Here is a 16,993-nt window from a genome sequence, read left to right as displayed (position 1 = left end):
CCAGAATAGTAAGTTAATACGTAGATTGACCAGAACCCTTGAAGCAGTAGTGAATGAGACTACTTCTGCTCTAGGTAACTTAACCGAAGAGCAATCTGCTATGAGATTTGTCGTGCTCCAAAATCGTCTCGTTCTTGACGTCATACTGGCCGATAGAGGAGGAGCATGTAGAGTCATCGGATCTAGTTGCTGCATTTTCATTCCTAATAACGCGCCGTCTGTTTATTCAGCTATAACCAGACTACATAAAATTGCCCATCAGTTACACCAGAATCCAGGCACCTGGACATGGTCCGGTTGGTTTTGGAGTATAGTTTCTGCCTGGGGATGGAAAATATTGTCATTTCTAGGTATTGCAGTAGCGATCATATTCAGTTGCTGCCTCTGTATACAATGTGGCCCTGCGATTTGTGGCATTTGTGCTACCTCTTGTATTCCTAGTCCCAAGGCCCGTCCTAAGTCCCGTTCCAAGACAATTCGAGACGAGCAAATGATACTGTATGAAATGATAGATGGTATCATGAATATTGATGTTTCCTGATGGAAAACGTAGTGACAAGGAGGGAATGTGGAAAAGTAAATTTTGCCATGTTCTGTGTCCCTACGTGTTCCCCATCTTATGTTATATGTGCATGATTAATATGCATATGTATTCCCTTATGATTGATTAAAGACGCAATTACAGTTGTGTCCAACTCTAGTATGCCAGTTTCCAGTTCTCGTGAAAGCTACGAGTATTAAGCCTATGTAAAGTTATGTTGCCACGTTTCACAGTGTGCACGTTATTTCATTGTAAAGTCCCTGTTTCTAGGCCTCAAAAGGGCCCGGACTCAGATTCAGCTCCTGTCTCCTGAACCCTCGCTGAGGAGCGATACAGCCCCCACCTGTATCCCTGACCCTTCACTTACTTCCTGCCTCACAGTGCCCGGCTCGGCCTGGCTCTGCCTGCCAGTCTGCCAAGAGTATGTTATGACTCTAGTTATCAGTCCAGCCCTCCTTCCCTGCATTCCTAAGCTACTGAATCGCATCAATAGTTTCCGTCATGGTCTAGCCTTTACGTCTCCATGTAAGAGAAATACTGTATTAATGGTCATTTAATATTCCTCAACACGCACTACATGTAGAATAATGCATGCACCAGTCTTAGAGTCTGTTAGCCTTTACCCTGATAACTTTTGGATTCTATCAACATGTTCTTTAAACATCAGATACTAGATAGTGTTTAGGTACATGTCGCTCCGACTCTCCAGACTTCAGTCTCTCCTTCTAGCGCAGAAGTCATAGCCCCCAGCTTCTCCCTAGTAACACGTCATTGTCAATTTGCGCGTACCACTAGGTTAGAGGTCCCGGCTCCTTAGGTAGCCCCCTCCATGTTTCCGCCCCATTTATGACATATTCCGTTACATCTACATCACATGTCCATGTATACGCCCTGTTCACGCCTCTTGTTACACCTACTTTCTGCCTTATCTTTCGCGACTGCTACAGGCCCTGCCCACTGCTACGCCTATTGTATTGAATACCATGTATTTTGTTTAAGTATATATATGCTTGTGCACTGTTATTAAGAGCGAGCTAGCTGCCATCCTATCCCCGTGCAGGTTGTCCTGTTCCTGTCCTTTATCCTGTATTAAAACCTGCAAACTCCAGCTACCTCGAATCTTGACTCTTATTTATTGAGCTATCTGTTATTGTTATATCTAGTCAAAAATAGAGGTATTATTTATTTATTTACCACAAGTGCATAACGTTTAGCGGCTCTCTGCTAGGTATGGCCCATCAATAGCAGCAGACCTTGCAGCCAGTTTAGTAGCCAGGCAGATTTTTCACATCCCTAGTCGGCGTAGTGGTGGCTGAAGCCAAGGACATTATTCTTCCACTTCCTCCTTACCAGTGCCAATGACTTCCAAGCCCTTCTGATTCCGTCTTACAGGACCGCATACAGCCAGCAGGTTGTGAGATTGCCTACCTAGGAAACGATCATTACAGATTGTTGGGTGCTGACAATTTTATATAAAAGGTTATGCCATTTATTTAATCAAACCCTTATATCCCTCCTATGTCTACTCAAGTTTCTGCAGATCATGCTATCTTCCAATGAAGTCAAGTTGTTTCTGGCCAAAGTAGCAATCAAGAAGGTACTGGACATTGCAGAGGATGTCCTGGTAGCCAAGAAATATAAAGGCTCGAAATGATTTTGGATCCTTTCCCCCTGCAGTCCCCCAGAGGCTACCTTAGGTTTGTGGTGGGGTTTGTGGTGGGGTTAGAGTATTTCCGATTTGCCATTCTGTCCTTCAACTTCACCTCCTTCCCCTGGAGCGCTAATTGCAATGGTCATGGCCCCTCTTCACTGCTTGGGTATACATGTAGACCCACACCTCAACGATTGGCTCTTCAAAGCAGGCTAGCCACACATTTGCAGATCATCTTTGGACGATGGTCACCTTTCTGTCATTCCTGGGATTTTCCATCACGTAACTAAAGTGCCTTCTTTAAATAGTGTATCCACCAGAAAGAGCCCTACAGATGGTAAGTAACTTGTTCTTTTAGTCACTGCCTATGTGTCAGACCCTTTGTTCAAAAAAGAGGAGTGTGAGTGAACAGGGTTTCCTGTGAAAATCCACCCAATTGTGTTCCAATTTTGTTCAATGTATTAGAAGTTGAGTTTTGTGCCTTATAGATGGCGACAGGAGATTAGAAACACATTCTTTGTTAACGTGCTACCTGTTGCAATCACTATCCTTTTAAGATAAAAAATGCCACAATTAACACAATTATACCCCTGCAGAATTGAGAAGAATGAGTTTAAATGCATAACACTGTAATCTCACTTTACAACTAAGAACTAACTGAATACAACAAAAAGAATATTGAAAGAACCGACCTGGACTCCCCCATGGGACATAAAGTCTTTAGCATTAGCATCCACAGCCAGCTGCAGGCAGCTGCTTCCTCCCCAAGCAACAGACACTCGTGTAAGGAGCTCCTCTGCATAGTTTTCATTCTTGACACAGCACTCTGAAAGCACCCCTAAAATCACAAAGAACACAATCAGAAATCAATGGTAATCTTAGTTCTCCCACTGGGCTATATTTTTTAATTCATTAATTAGATAATACCTTCACCTGTGTACAATATCCCTAACCACAGCTGCAGAGGATACTATTTTCAATTTTTTAATAATTACACAAAAATATGTGCAAGAAGGAAGCAAGCTGTCTTGTTTTAAAAACATAAAGTTAGTTTGAAATAAACTGTAACATATTTTACTACTTTAAACGCTCCTCACGAAGTGAAACAAATTCTGAAATGATGTAACTAGGCCCTAGTTATATATACAACATGTTTGGCACATATCCTCCACAAGGCACAGTAACAAGGAAGGCAATGTTTAGTTAGTGAGGGTAGTCCAGTTACCCCAGAAAAACAGAGCAAGACCAAACTGTCCGGTTTCTAGTTCCATTTCACTTTTACTGGGATGAGGATGGCTTGTTTATGAATCTAAAGAAGACATCCTTGAAGGAGAAGCAATATGTCAAGTAAAAAACCTTTCCTTCTCTATCTTGGTATCTTATTTGATATTCATAAACATGAGAATGTAATTGCATGCTCATCTATCAATAAAAAAGGGGAAAAGCCAGGGGACGACATTGAAAATAAAGCAGATTGAATTATGCACATAGGTTGTGGTGAAAGGCGTGAAACAACACTGTGCTTGTCTAGGGATCAAATTCAATGCAAAATGCTGCCCACCAAGCGATCATAGCACACATGTTGAAGGTTGTGAGTTTTTCATAGATTAACCGGAGGACGGAGTCTATGGACTAAGGAAAAGTTCAATAATCATTTGATTACACAAAATGTTCAAAAAAACTATCCAACCTGCAACAAACCAGTGCAGATTCTTCCCTCTTTTACAAATTACTGTTTTGACATGTGTATGTCTCTACTCTTATCAAGTTAATATATTAGGTTTCTTTTTACTCTGATCAAGTTAATATGTTAGGGCTCTTTTTACTCTGATCAAGGTAATATTTTAGGGTTCTTTTTACTCTTATCAAGGTAATATATTTGGGTTCTTTTTACTCTGATCAAGTTAATATATTAGGGTTCTTTTTACTCTTATCAAGTTAATATGTTATGGCTCTTTTTACTCCGATCAAGTTAATATATTAGGGTTGTTTTTACTCCTATCAAGTTAATATGTTAGGGTTCTTTTTACTCTGATCAAGTTAATATGTTAGGGCTCTTTTTACTCTTATCAAGTTAATATGTTAGGGTTCTTTTTACTCCGATCAAGTTAATATATTAGGGTTCTTTTTACTCTTATCAAGGTAATATGTTAGGGCTCTTTTTACTATGATCAAGTTAATATATTAGGGTTCTTTTTACTCTGATCAAGTTAATATATTAGGGTTCTTTTTACTCTGATCAAGTTAATATGTTAGGGTTCTTTTTACTCTGATAAAGTTAATATGTTAGGGTAATATGTTAGGGTTCTTTTTACTCTGATCAAGTTAATATGTTAGGGTTCTTTTTACTCTGATCAAGTTAATATGTTAGGGCTCCTTTTACTCTGATCAAGGCAATACATTAGGGCTCTGTTTACTCTTATCAAGTTAATATATTAGTTTTTATTTTACTCTTATCAAGTTAATATGTTAGGGCTCTTTTTTTCTGGTCAAGTTAATGTATTAGGGTTCTTTTTACTCTTATCAAGGTAATATATTAGGGTTCTTTTTACTTTGATCAAATTAATATGTTAGGGTTCTTTTTACTCTGATCAAGTTGATACGTTTTTACTCTGATCAAGTTAATATGTTTCGGTTCTTTTTACTCTGATCAAGTTAATATGTTAGGATTGTTTTCACTCTGATCAAGTTAATATGTTAGGGCTCTTTTCACTCTGATCAAGTTAATATATTAGGGTTCTTTTCACTCTTATCAAGGTAATATATTAGGGTTCTTTTCACTCTGATCAAGTTAGTATGTTAGGGTTCTTTTTACTCTGATCAAGTTAATATGTTAGGGTTCTTTTTACTCTTATCAAGGTAATATGTTAGGGTTCTTTTTACTCTGATCAAGTTAATATGTTAGGGTTCTTTTTACTCTGATCAAGGTAATATGTTAGGGTTCTTTTTACTCCGATCAAGTTAATATGTTAGGGTTCTTTTTACTCTGATCAAGTTAATATATTAGTTTTTTTGTTTACTCTGATCAAGTTAATACGTTAGGGTTCTTTTTACTCTGATCAAGTTAATATATTAGAGTTCTTTTTACTCTGATCAAGTGAATATGTTAGGGTTCTTTTTACTCTGATCAAGGTAATATGTTAGGGTTCTTTTTACTCCGATCAAGTTAATATGTTAGGGTTCTTTTTACTCTGATCAAGTTAATATATTAGTTTTTTTGTTTACTCTGATCAAGTTAATACGTTAGGGTTCTTTTTACTCTGATCAAGTTAATATATTAGAGTTCTTTTTACTCTGATCAAGTGAATATGTTAGGGTTCTTTTTACTCTGATCAAAGTAATATATTAGGGCTCTTTTTACGTCTAAGTTATCAAGCAACTGCTCCGCTGGGGAGATTAGGTTCAGGAAGAAGAACGGTCCTAAGATGGCCTAATTAGTATGAAGAGTCTGAGTGACTACTGTAAAGAAGGGGAGGAGAGTTACTGAGGACACTATTGTTATTCAAGACAACTAAAGGCTCATGTTGAAACAGAGATTGACTAGCATTCACCTTTCTAGGTCTGAAAGACACTAAGAAAGCTCTCTTTTGTTGAAAGTTAAAACATACATAGAAAAGTGGAAACAGAAGCTTGCAAGTATACGCAACAAAGGGAAAGGGCCACCTGACAGGAGGAAAAACTTTCTAAGCTCCTCTAATAAATATTACATCACTGACAGAATAAAAAGGAGACAACATTTGCTGGATTTTGTCACACGTAGACAATCTATTCATTCACTGCATATCATCAGATCAATCTGCCTATCCGGATACAAATTTCAGAATCTGATTCACAAGAACACCTACAATGATCTCTTCTGTTCCAAAATGTCCAGGTTGTTACAACTTTGACCGAGATCACCATACTAGTGCAGCTCAGCAATGCAAGTCTGTGGTGCAAAGCCATGCCTGGCATCCTGAATACGAGATCTAGGTTGCAAGGAGCCCTCCTGACTGTTTTTTGGGGCAGGAAAAACTTGAAAGAATTGTTTCTTACCTGTAACTCCTTTTCTCTCACAGGGGTATTTCCATTACAGTCATAAGTACTGAATAGTCCCACCCACGTGTGGGGACCCCGGAGCAGTCATTGGCAATAGGCTCCCCTTTGGAGATCAGGTGAACAGAGTAACTTCCGTAACTTTCCATATGCTTAGGATGATAAGATAAATATTACACCTGTTACCTCAGGAAAGCCACAAATAGTGATTACCTCCCTTATTTTATCTGAACTTGATTATTGTAACAGCTTATACCTGAATATTCAACAGCAACATATGAACAAACTTCAACTATTGCAAAATGTGGCAGCTATGCTGCTGACTTGTGTTCCAAAATTTAGAAAGCTCCACTGGCTGCCATGAAGGCAACTGGTCATATTTAATCACTTTGTACTACCTTCAAAGCTTGCATGACATAGGACCAGACCATCTTACGCATTGTTTCAGTTGGTGTACCCCCACCAGAACTCTTCGCTCCTTAGGAGCGAAGATGGTGATAGTGCCTAAATTCAAAAGAGCTAATTGGGGTGGTAGAAGCTTCGTTACCTGCACCACCAGGGAATGGAATGAGCTTCCTTTCCATAGTCGGGCCTCCCCTGACTTGCAGTCATTTAGGAAGGCACTGAACACTTGGCTTTTCATGAATTAGTTCCATCTGGGTCTTTCACTGTAATCTGCTTCTTGGCTGCTGAGCTAATTGCTAGGATACCTTTGGGTAACTGGTGCACTTGATAAGGATTATGTTACTTACCCTATAAGCATCTGTTCTTGGCATGTAGAGCTGTAGATTCACATGCTTTGAATACTCCGGCCACCTAGTGTTGGGTCTGGATCTTTGCAAGTTGTTTTTCTTCAAAGAAGTCTTTTCCATTCACAATGTAAGGTGACCCCTCCTTTCGCTGATACTGCACGTGGTCATCGACTCCGTTGTTAGATTCTTTCCCCGCAAGAGGATGAGATGGAGTAAGTGTGTGTAGTTCAGAGATGTCCATGCATATGTAATGTAAATAATAAGAACTGCAACAACCACAGGCGTCGGGGGAGGAGGGAGGGCACATGTGAATCTACAGCTTTACATGCCAAGAACAGATGCTTACAGGATAAGTAACATAATCCAATTGAGGCATGTGTGCTGTAGATACACACGCTTTGCATAATTGTATAGCGGTACTCTCCCAAAGCGGTGGCTAGCCAATGGGTGTTGCCATTGTTTAAAAACGTGTTTTTAGTACTGCCTTTCCTACATTAGCTTGTTGACGTGCTCATACATCCACACAATAATGTTTGGTAAATGTGTGAGGTGTAGACCATGTAGCTGCATTACATATGTCAGCTAAGAGAATGTTACCTAAAAAGGCCATAGATGCTCCTATTTTGCGAGTAGTGTGTGCTCTAGGAGGTATAAAGTTCTTCTAGCTTTAGCATAGCAAGTTTGAATACGATGAGCGATCCACCTAGAAATACCAGATTTAGAGATACGATTTCCCTTATGAGGTGGAGCTAATGCAACAAAAAGTTGTTTTGGGAAAATCTGTTATCTCATCAATATAGTATAAAAAATGTATTTTTACATCAAGAGTATGTGGAGCCCTTTCTGCTACCGAATCAGGTTGAGGAAAGAACACATGTAACTCAACTGATTGGTTAATATGAAAAGCAGAAACTACTTTTGGAAGGAATTTAGGGTTTGTATGAAGAACCACTCTATCTTTATGAAATTGAAAGAAGGGTTTTTCTAAGGTTAATGCTTGTAACTCACCAACACGTCTCAGTGAAGTAATAGCAATTAGAAAGGCAACCTTCCAAGAGAGAAATTGTAATGGACAATTGTGTAATGTTTCAAAGTGTGAACCGATAAGCCTTCTGAGAATAATGTTAAGGTTCCAGATAGGTGCAGATGGTACCTGAGTGATATTAATCTTTTAAGGCCTTCCATAAAAGCTTTAATTACTGGAACTTTGAAAAGGGACAAATGTCTGTTTTGCAGATATGCAGCTACCGCTGCAAGATGTAATCGAATAGATGTGTAAGCTAAGCCAACTCAACTCGCTGTGGATGCAAAAGATAACAAATAATGTTTTGTATAGATGCATCAAGATCAATTGTGTTATTTTTACAATAGATGACATACCTTTTCCACTTTGCTGCATAACATGCTCTAGTGGTAGGTTTTCTTGATTCTTTCAGGAATGCCATACAATCTGGTGGTAGGTTTAAAAATCCAAACCCTATGACTTCAGGAGCCAGTTCGCTAGGTTGAGCTCCTTGGGGTTTGGGTGTCTGATTTCCCCATAGCTCCGTATGAGAAGGTTGGGAGTGAGGTGCAGTTTTTGGTGTGGCACTACTGACAGTTATAGGAGTGTGGTGAACCATGGTTGGCGAGCCCATGTGGGCGCAACTAAAATCAGTGTGAGTGATGTCCGTCTGAGTTTCCGAACCAGCAATGGAAGTAGAGGGAGATGCGGAAAAGCGTAAGCAAATATCTCTATATTGCATGCTAATGCGCACAAGATTTAAAAAAAAGAAAAAAAATATCCCTGACCAGTTCATCCACAGGGCATTGCCTTTGGATAGATGGTATGGGAATCTGGAAGCAAAGTTTGGGCATTTTGAGTTCTCAGCTGTGGCAAATAGATTTGTGGAAATCCCCATTTTTGGAAGTACGGAAGTAGAACCTGGGAATAAAGTTCCCATTGGTGTACTTTTTGCCACAACCTGCTGTGGAGGTCAGCAAACTGGTTGTGCATTCCTGGAAGGTCTTCTGCTAGAAGATGAATTTTGTGAAGTATTGCCCAATGCCAAATGATTTGAGAGAGGCGTGAAAACTGTAGAGAGTGTGTCCCCCACCTGTTTTTGTAAATAGTACATTTTTGTCATATTGTAAGTCCGGACTAAGACAACTTTTACTACTAGGTGAGGCTGGAGAGCTTTTAGTGCTAGTTGAACTGCTAGAAGCTCCACTTAATTGATTTAGAGACTTCTGTGTTTGATGTCCCATAAATCTTGAATTGTTAGATGTTGCAGATGGGCACCCCCAACCTGTGAGAAATGCATCTACTGTTAGTATGACTTGTAGAATGGGGATGATGAAGGCCGCCCTTTTGTGTGTTCGACCACTGCGGAGAGTGATGAGTGCGGCTGTCTATCAACACTAGATCTGTTGATTGACCCTGTGATTGATTCCACTGACGTGTTAAACATTCCTGTAGAGGATGCATGTGTAATCTTGCGTGATGCCATCATTCCTAACAGCTGCATGAAAGTCTTCACTGTTAGGTACTGATTAGTTTGAACTTGTAGTAATAAAGTTTGAAAGTTTTGAATTCTGACTGCATCAGGAGAAGCTATAGCTGTGTGAGTGTTTAGCATTGCTTCCGGATATGTTTGCTGTTGTGAGGGTAGAAGATGGGACTTTTGCGCATTGACTGTAAATCCCAATTGATGGAGAAGGTGTATGGTAGCTGGAGTGTGTTGTAAACACTTTATCTGTGTGTTGGCTTTGATGAGCCAATCATCCAGATATGGGAGGACATGAATTTGTTGTCTCCTTAGATGAGCTGCTACTACTGCTAGACATTTTGTGAATATTCTGGGTGCAGTAGTCACTCTGAATGGAAGTACTTTGAATTGATAGGGATTTCCTGCTATCACAAATCGGAGATATTTGTGAAGTCCTTAGTGGATAGGAATATGAAATTATGTGTTATTTAGTCTAGTGTCTACATCAAGTCAGCTTGTTGTAGAAGTGGAAGCATTTGTTGAAGGAGAACCATGTGAAAGCGTTCTGACAATATGTATAGGTTTAAGGGCCTGAGATCTAAGATTGGCCGCAGAGACCCATCATTTTTGGGGATTAGGAAGTAATGTGAGTAGACTCCTAATCCTTGGTGTTGTAATGGAACTGGTTCTATCGCTCCTTTTGTTAGAAGACCTTGTACTTCTTGTTTGAAGAGCTGTTGGTGTTGTGATGAAAGCTTGTGATTGAGAGGTGGAATATTGGGAGGATTGCTGGTGAGTTCTAGGCAATAACCATGCTGGATAATGTCTAATATCCATTTGTATGCTGTTAATGCTTGCCAAATAGGAAGCAAGTGTTGTAGTCCTCTCCCAACAGGTGTAAGGGGGTCGGGGCAATTATAGGTAAGTCACTGTTTATTGGGAGATGGAGAGGTATGTGTTGGTGTGCCTTTTCCTCTCCCTTTGAAATTGTTCCCTATGTAATCTCCCTTATAGAAACCCCTTATTGAAGAGGTTGAATGTTTGATTTGTATGAGGATACATTTGAATCTGAGGGATTTTGGATCCTCACTATAGAATGGGCGGCAAAAAGAACCTCTATTGGATGGTGACTGAAGTGCTCCCATTGATTTTGCCACTTCTGTATCTTTTTTCCATTTTCTTAAGTGACACATCCACTTGAGGCCCAAAAAGGTGTTCTTTGTCAAATAGAACATTTAAAATAGACTGTTGAACCTCTGGTTTAAACAAAGAGATTCTGAGCCATGCATGTCTTCTAGTAGAATGCTGGTGTTAATTCCCCTTGCTGCAGTGTCAACAGCGTCTAGTGGACAGCTAATGGAATTGGAAATTAATTTTCCCTCATGCACTAGTTCCTATCCTCTCTTTTTATACTTCTCTGGGAGGTGTTGGAGTAGCTCCTCCATTTCGTCCCAGTGGGCTCTATCATATCTCACTAATAGTCCTTGTGTGTTGGCAATCCGCCAATGGTTGGCGGATTGTGCAGGTATTCTTTAACCTGATGCATCAATTAATTTAGACTCTTTGCCTGGAGGAGGTGCATCTGCTGTAGTTTGAGAATGTGCTCTCTTTCGAGCATTGGATACCACTAGGGAACTAAAGGCAGCTGACCATTAATAAAAATTGGGTAAGATGGTAGAGGCTTGTATTTTGTTATCGACCCTAGGTGTTAATATATGGGCACGTACAGGGTCTTTAAAAATATCATCAGCGTGTCTCATCATGCCTTTTAGCATGGGTAAACTTTGAGTTGTTGTATGTGTAGAACCTAATGTTTCAAATTAAAAATCCTCTTCTTAGGATTCCTTGTGTAGTGTAACTCCATGATATGATGCTGCCCTTTAGATTAACTCCTGGTATGCTGTGTTGTAATTAGGAGGTGATGGTTTTACAGGGTGTAAATCAGGGTCATTATCCATAGGTTGACCAATATTATAATCATTCCATGGATCTAGTGGTGGTGGACTATTGTCATGCCCCTCCTCTATATCAGGCTGTGTATGTGGAGAACCCTGTGGTGTTATATTTAGGAGGTCTGAGCCTGGTAATAGTGCAAGTGTTGTAGAGGACTGAGGGACAGGGCAGATAGGACTTGTAGCTATGTCCTCCTTTTTTAGGGGAATTTTGTAGCGTGTATCCTCTGGAACAGTCTTTCTTTTGGATGGTATTGCAAAACATGTCCAGTGTCTGGATTTAAGTAAATTCTCTTTTGCTTAGGGTCCAGTTTTTCCTTCATAAGTTCCAGGATAGGTTCTGGAGGTTTTTGAAAGGTATCTTTTGGTTTCCGTGCTGAGGTAGACCAGTCTTTCTTATCCTTTGAAGCTGAAGGTTTCGGTTCCGACGGTGTTGCATCTCAACTCAAGCCAGAAGAATTGATATGCTGTTTTGGTGGGGAACGATCGGCAAGCGCCACAATCTCCTTCCTTGTGCACCAGTAAGAGGCATGAATTGCAGACTTTATGCAGGTCAGTGCACGGATACTTGGAGTAGCACTGAGGACAGAACTGAAATGGAGTCCATACCTTTGGCAGAAGACTGGATGATTATGATGGAGTTCTAGTCGACTGACACGGCTAGCCCGAAGGCCGCCAACAACGTCTTCTCGATCGAAGATGGAAGTTTTCTTATTTTTACAACATGCGGGAATAAGGAGATGCATCCGAAACAATAACAACGAGGTTACAGTGGGTTGTGCACGGAGGGGATCCCGAAAAATGGTCTTGTACTGAAGCATCGCAAACCACTTCCGAATCCGATGGCGGGAAGAAAACAATCTAACTTTGGAGTTGATGCCCATGTGCACTATCACCGAAAGGAGGAGTCACCTTACCTCATAACTGGAAAGACTTCTTCGAAGAAAGTCTACTTGCAAACATCCGGACCCAACACTAGATGGCAGGAGTATGCAAAGTATGAGTATCTCCAGCACACATGCCTCGAACATTTAATTAATATAACATACATATATATCTTCTTATGTGTAGATTTTCGCCTTTCTTGAGGAAGGCCTGCAAAGGCACTTAAGACAGAAAAACAGATTATGCAGCCTATTTATCTAGGCTGCAATAACCAGATTCATCATATTGAAGAGAAAAAAGAGGCCAAAATAAAATAATTTCCAGATCATTTTAGTATGAAACATTAAAAATATCCCTCACAAATCCTTTTTTACGATAGAGATTAAGGGAACAGGACAAAGCTGCCTCATAGGTTGCCCATATATTTCTAAAAATTCACTGTGCCTTTAAGAGTCCAGGCAGCAGGTGGCAGGTAAGTGGTAGGGTCCCTATACCTGGATGAGCACCATATGCAGAATCTCTTCCATTTGAAACAATATGCGGTAGGTGTAGAAGGCCGCTTAGCTTCTTTGTGAATCTCCATGCAGTCCTGAGGCAGATTTAGATGTCCTTACTGTACTATCTCAGGAGCCATGCTGCCTAATTCAAAGAGGAGAGATTGGGATGAACTATCTGGCCTCCGAACTTCTTCAGCAGATCTGGCATGCATGACAGCCTCAGAAGTGGACGGATAGACTGGTGAAGTAGGTCTGTGAACCACCATTGTTGTGGCCACTCACGTGCTATGAGGATCATCTTTGTCAAGTACTGAGACAATTTGATGAGAACTGCCGGCATCAGGGGAATCGGTGGAAAAGCGTAGTGAAATCTGCCAGACCAGTCTATCCATGAAATGAAATGAAATGAAAACCAGTTTTATTAAGTGCTAACAGCTGCCCTGAGGCGTCCAGGCGCTAAGACTACAACCAATGCCTTTAGAAAAGAAGAACAGGGAGGATCCTATTGATTAAAAAGGAAAGTTTTGAGCTGTTTACGAAAGGTCAACAAGTTGGAGTCAGCTCTAAGATGGAGGGGTAGAGCGTTCCATAGTTTAGGGGCTTTATAAGCAAAGGATCGGCCTCCGGCCCTCGCTCTATAAATCCTCGGAACTTGGGCTAAGAAAGCCTGTGAGGAACGGAGTACTTTGGTGGGTTGGTATGGTAATACAAGAGAATGGCTAATTTCTGGGCCAGATTTCCAGTAAGCCTGATGTGCAATGCACATAGACTTAAACTTGACTCTCTCTCTAATGGGGAGCCAATGCAACGCTCTTAAGTCAGCTGTTATTGAGGTTCTGCGGGGAGTGCCAAGCAATGTGCGAGCTGCACAACTCTGGGTGCGCTGCAGTTTTTGTAAAGTGTACTCCGGCGCCCCCAGGTACAGAGCATTGTTGAAATCAAGGCGCAATTGAATTAAGCCTTGTATAACTATCTGCCTGGCCTCAATGGGAAGAAGCGGAAGAATTCTTTTTACCATCCTCAGGAGGTCAAAACAGGTCGCTGAGACTTTAGTTGCCTGCATATCGAAGGTCAATGATTTGTCCATCCATACCCCAAGGCTTTTGATATTGTCTCTTGGGGTGGGGGCTGTGCCCATACTCAAAGGCCATAACAGCTCTATGGTGGAGGGAGTTGGGGGGCCTAGGAGCATAAGCTCCGTTTTATCATCATTGAGCTTCAAACAGGACTGTGTCATCCAACTCTTTACCTGTTCCAGGCATGTTGTTAAGTTGGACTGTGGTAGTGGGCTGCTTTTTTGCACAAGGGAGACCACTAGCTGGGTATCGTCAGCATGGGTAATAATGTTGATACCATGCGGACGCACAATCCCCGCCAGTGGTCTCATGTAGGCGTTAAAGAGCGTAGGGCTCAGTGAAGAGCCCTGCGTCACCCCACATCCCAGTGGCTTGCTAGAAGAGACCGAAGTACCTTCAAAGACCTGGAAGGTTCGATCACTTAAAAAAGACCTGAACCAAACCAGGGCTTCTCCAGATACTCCCAAATCAAGGAGACGGTTTAAGAGTATTTTGTGACTTAACGTATCGAAGGCGGCACTCAGATCAAGGAGGATCACTGCCACTGACACTCCCTGATCGAGGATCCGCCTTGTCTCTTCTGTCACAGCCAACAAGGCAGTCTCCGTGCCATGTTTTGGGAGAAAGCCTGTCTGAGAAACGTCAAGCAGATGGTTGTGCTCGAAGAACTGAGTTACAATGATGTTAATATGTTTCTCTAAGATCTTGGTTACCCAAGGGAGAAGTGATATTGGGCGATAGTTATTAAAGTTCGTTGGATCAAGAGAGGGTTTTTTCAACAATGCTCGAACCATGGCATGTTTCCAAGCTTGTGGCACTATCCCACTTGCAATGGAGGAGTTCAGCAACTCCATAAGAGTTGGAAGGATGACTTAATTGGCTAGGGTCAGCGTGCCAGGGGGTGGTGCGGGGGGGGGCAGGGTCACACGGAGAACCAGATTTGATTTGATTTATTAATGACTCAAGAGTGTCAAGAACCAGCAAAGGCAAACGGTCCAAATAGTTTTTTTGAGAGGAGGCCTCAAGCTCTATGGGTAAATCTGATTTTTGAGTGGACAGTTCTACATCGGGATCAGAGAAGGAGAGATAAATTGTATTTACTTTCAAACAGAAAGAATTAGCCAGTTCATCACATCGAGAGGAAGAATTGTCATTACCTATCGACGGAGATGGCAGCCTAGTCAGTGTTTTCACTATCTGGTATATCTCTTTAGGCTTAGACTTTGCCGCTCTAATCTTTTCCGCGTAATATGTAGACTGTGTAATTCTTATTTCATTTTTATAGGTCCTAATGGCTTCCCTGTAAGTTGATTTGTCCGTAAAGTCATAAGACATGCGCCACTTCCTTTCTAGTCTTTTGCAGAGACATTTTTTCTCCCTGAGCTCTTCTGAGTACCAGGGCGCTGTTTTTTGTTTTCTTTTTGTGCCAGAGGCTCGAAGAGGAAGTGCAGAGTCCAAAGAACTCGTTATCCAGTTATTAAATAGCCTGTTATTGGTACAAGGATCACAAGAAAATGAAGGACTAGTGGCAGTGAGAATGCTGGTCCATTTATCTGTATTAAGCTTGGACCAGTTTCGCGTTATACGTGGAAGGGGGTAGAGGATGGGGGTTTAGGGATGGTCCAGATTAAAGGGATCAAAAAGTGATCAGTCCAAGAAAGATGGCTAATACTGCCCACTTTTAGATGTTCGCTGTTGCTAAATACTGGGTCCAGAAGATGACCCTTAATGTGCGTTGGACCCAGAACAAGTTGCTCTAATTGAATAGCAGCTAAACTGGCTGTCATTCCTGTGGCAATAGTATCTGAGCTATTATCGAAGTGGATATAAAGATCTCTGAGTAATGTAAAATTTGAAGGAGATGTAACCAATTCTGCTACAAGAGATGGAAGATCCGTTTGAAATTGTTTTATAGGGCCAGGAGGACGGTAGATGAGAATGCCAGAAAAGCTGTTATTGGGTGAAAATTCAATAACAAAGGGGAGACTTTCGCAGTCAGCAATAGACTCCGTCAGGCAGCGACATACATAAGTATCCTTAAAAATAATCGCAAGCCCTCCACCTTTGCCCTGCGGCCGATCTAATCGGGTTATCTGATAGCCAGGAAAAAGAGCTTGCACTACATCATACTGGGAGTCTTGAGTCAACCAAGTCTCAGTTAAAAAAACTACATCCGGGGTGTATTCCTCCAGCAACAAAGATATCTCTAAACTATGTCTAGGGAGCGATCTGCAGTTAAGAAGAAACATAGAGTAGTCCTTTAGAACTGGGTAGATCGATGGATTAATTAACTCAGACTTACAGTAAGGGCAAAAATGAGGGGTCTCCAGAGTATGAAAGTGATGGTGGCAACATGTTAGCGTAGAGGGACGCAGTTGGAGCAGGGAATCCTTATTATATATTAGCCTCTCTCGCTGAAAAGGAGCAGGGGAGATGGCCCCTGGTCCCGGTTGGGCGCGGACAGGCGCAGACGGGCGCAGACGGGCGCAGATGGGCTTGCCTTTGGCGCGCCTGCTGCGCCCGCCCGCTGCGTGGATGTGGAGACATGTTGAATTTATATGGTGCGGAGGAGGGTGGGAGGGGTCCTGCAGCTAGACTGCAAACCCCTTAGCCCTCTCAATATGGCGGCTATGACTGGTTGTAAGCCCCTGTCTCGGTCCGTCAGCGCCAGCCCCTACTCGGCTGCGCCGGGATCGGGTGTGGAGGTTTGGCAAGCTCAACAATCTATCATTACAATTCCCCACAAGTAAGTAAGCTGCTTGTGTCGAGAAACGGCGCAAATAATAAAACTTTGGTTTTACAGTCAATTAAAAATAGATCGAGAAAAGTAGGTAGAACCCCCGGCTTCCGCCTCAGGGGAGAAAGACAAGCACGATAGTAATCAAACGTGTTGCAGGCTGTAGCGATTTAAATACCGCGGGAGGGCGGGAGGCGTCCTGCAGCTAGACTGCAAACCCCTTAGCCCCTCTCAATATGGCGGCTATGACTGGTTGTAAGCCCCTGTCTCTGTCCCTCAGCGCCAGCCCCTACTCGGCTGCGCGGGGATCGGGGTTGGAGGTTTGGCAAGCTCAACAATCTATCATTACAATTCCCCACAAGTCAATGCCATAGGGCATTCCCCAGAGTCCCTGTCAGG

General features: G+C 41.8%; 1 protein-coding gene across 5 annotated transcripts in view; it reads right to left on the bottom strand.

Moving 5' to 3' along the window:
• LOC144773613 (transient receptor potential cation channel subfamily M member 2-like) overlaps positions 1 to 16,993 on the bottom strand; it is a 1,994,366-nt gene that overhangs the window by 1,034,196 nt on the left and 943,177 nt on the right. For all 5 annotated transcript variants that reach the window (XR_013600026.1, XR_013600027.1, XM_078658754.1 and 2 more), the window contains one exon: positions 2,885 to 3,030. Coding sequence is in view for 3 of the 5 variants with exons in the window: in XM_078658754.1 (XP_078514880.1) it covers positions 2,885 to 3,030 (146 nt within the window). In the remaining 2 variants the exon portion in view is untranslated. The remainder of the gene's footprint in view (positions 1 to 2,884; positions 3,031 to 16,993) is intronic.

The sequence above is a fragment of the Lissotriton helveticus genome, chromosome 8 (genome assembly GCF_964261635.1).
Source record: "Lissotriton helveticus chromosome 8, aLisHel1.1, whole genome shotgun sequence".
In the NCBI taxonomy this organism is placed as follows: domain Eukaryota; kingdom Metazoa; phylum Chordata; class Amphibia; order Caudata; family Salamandridae; genus Lissotriton; species Lissotriton helveticus.
Note: the sequence above shows the minus strand (reverse complement) of the source record. Positions and strands in the feature narration are given on the sequence as shown.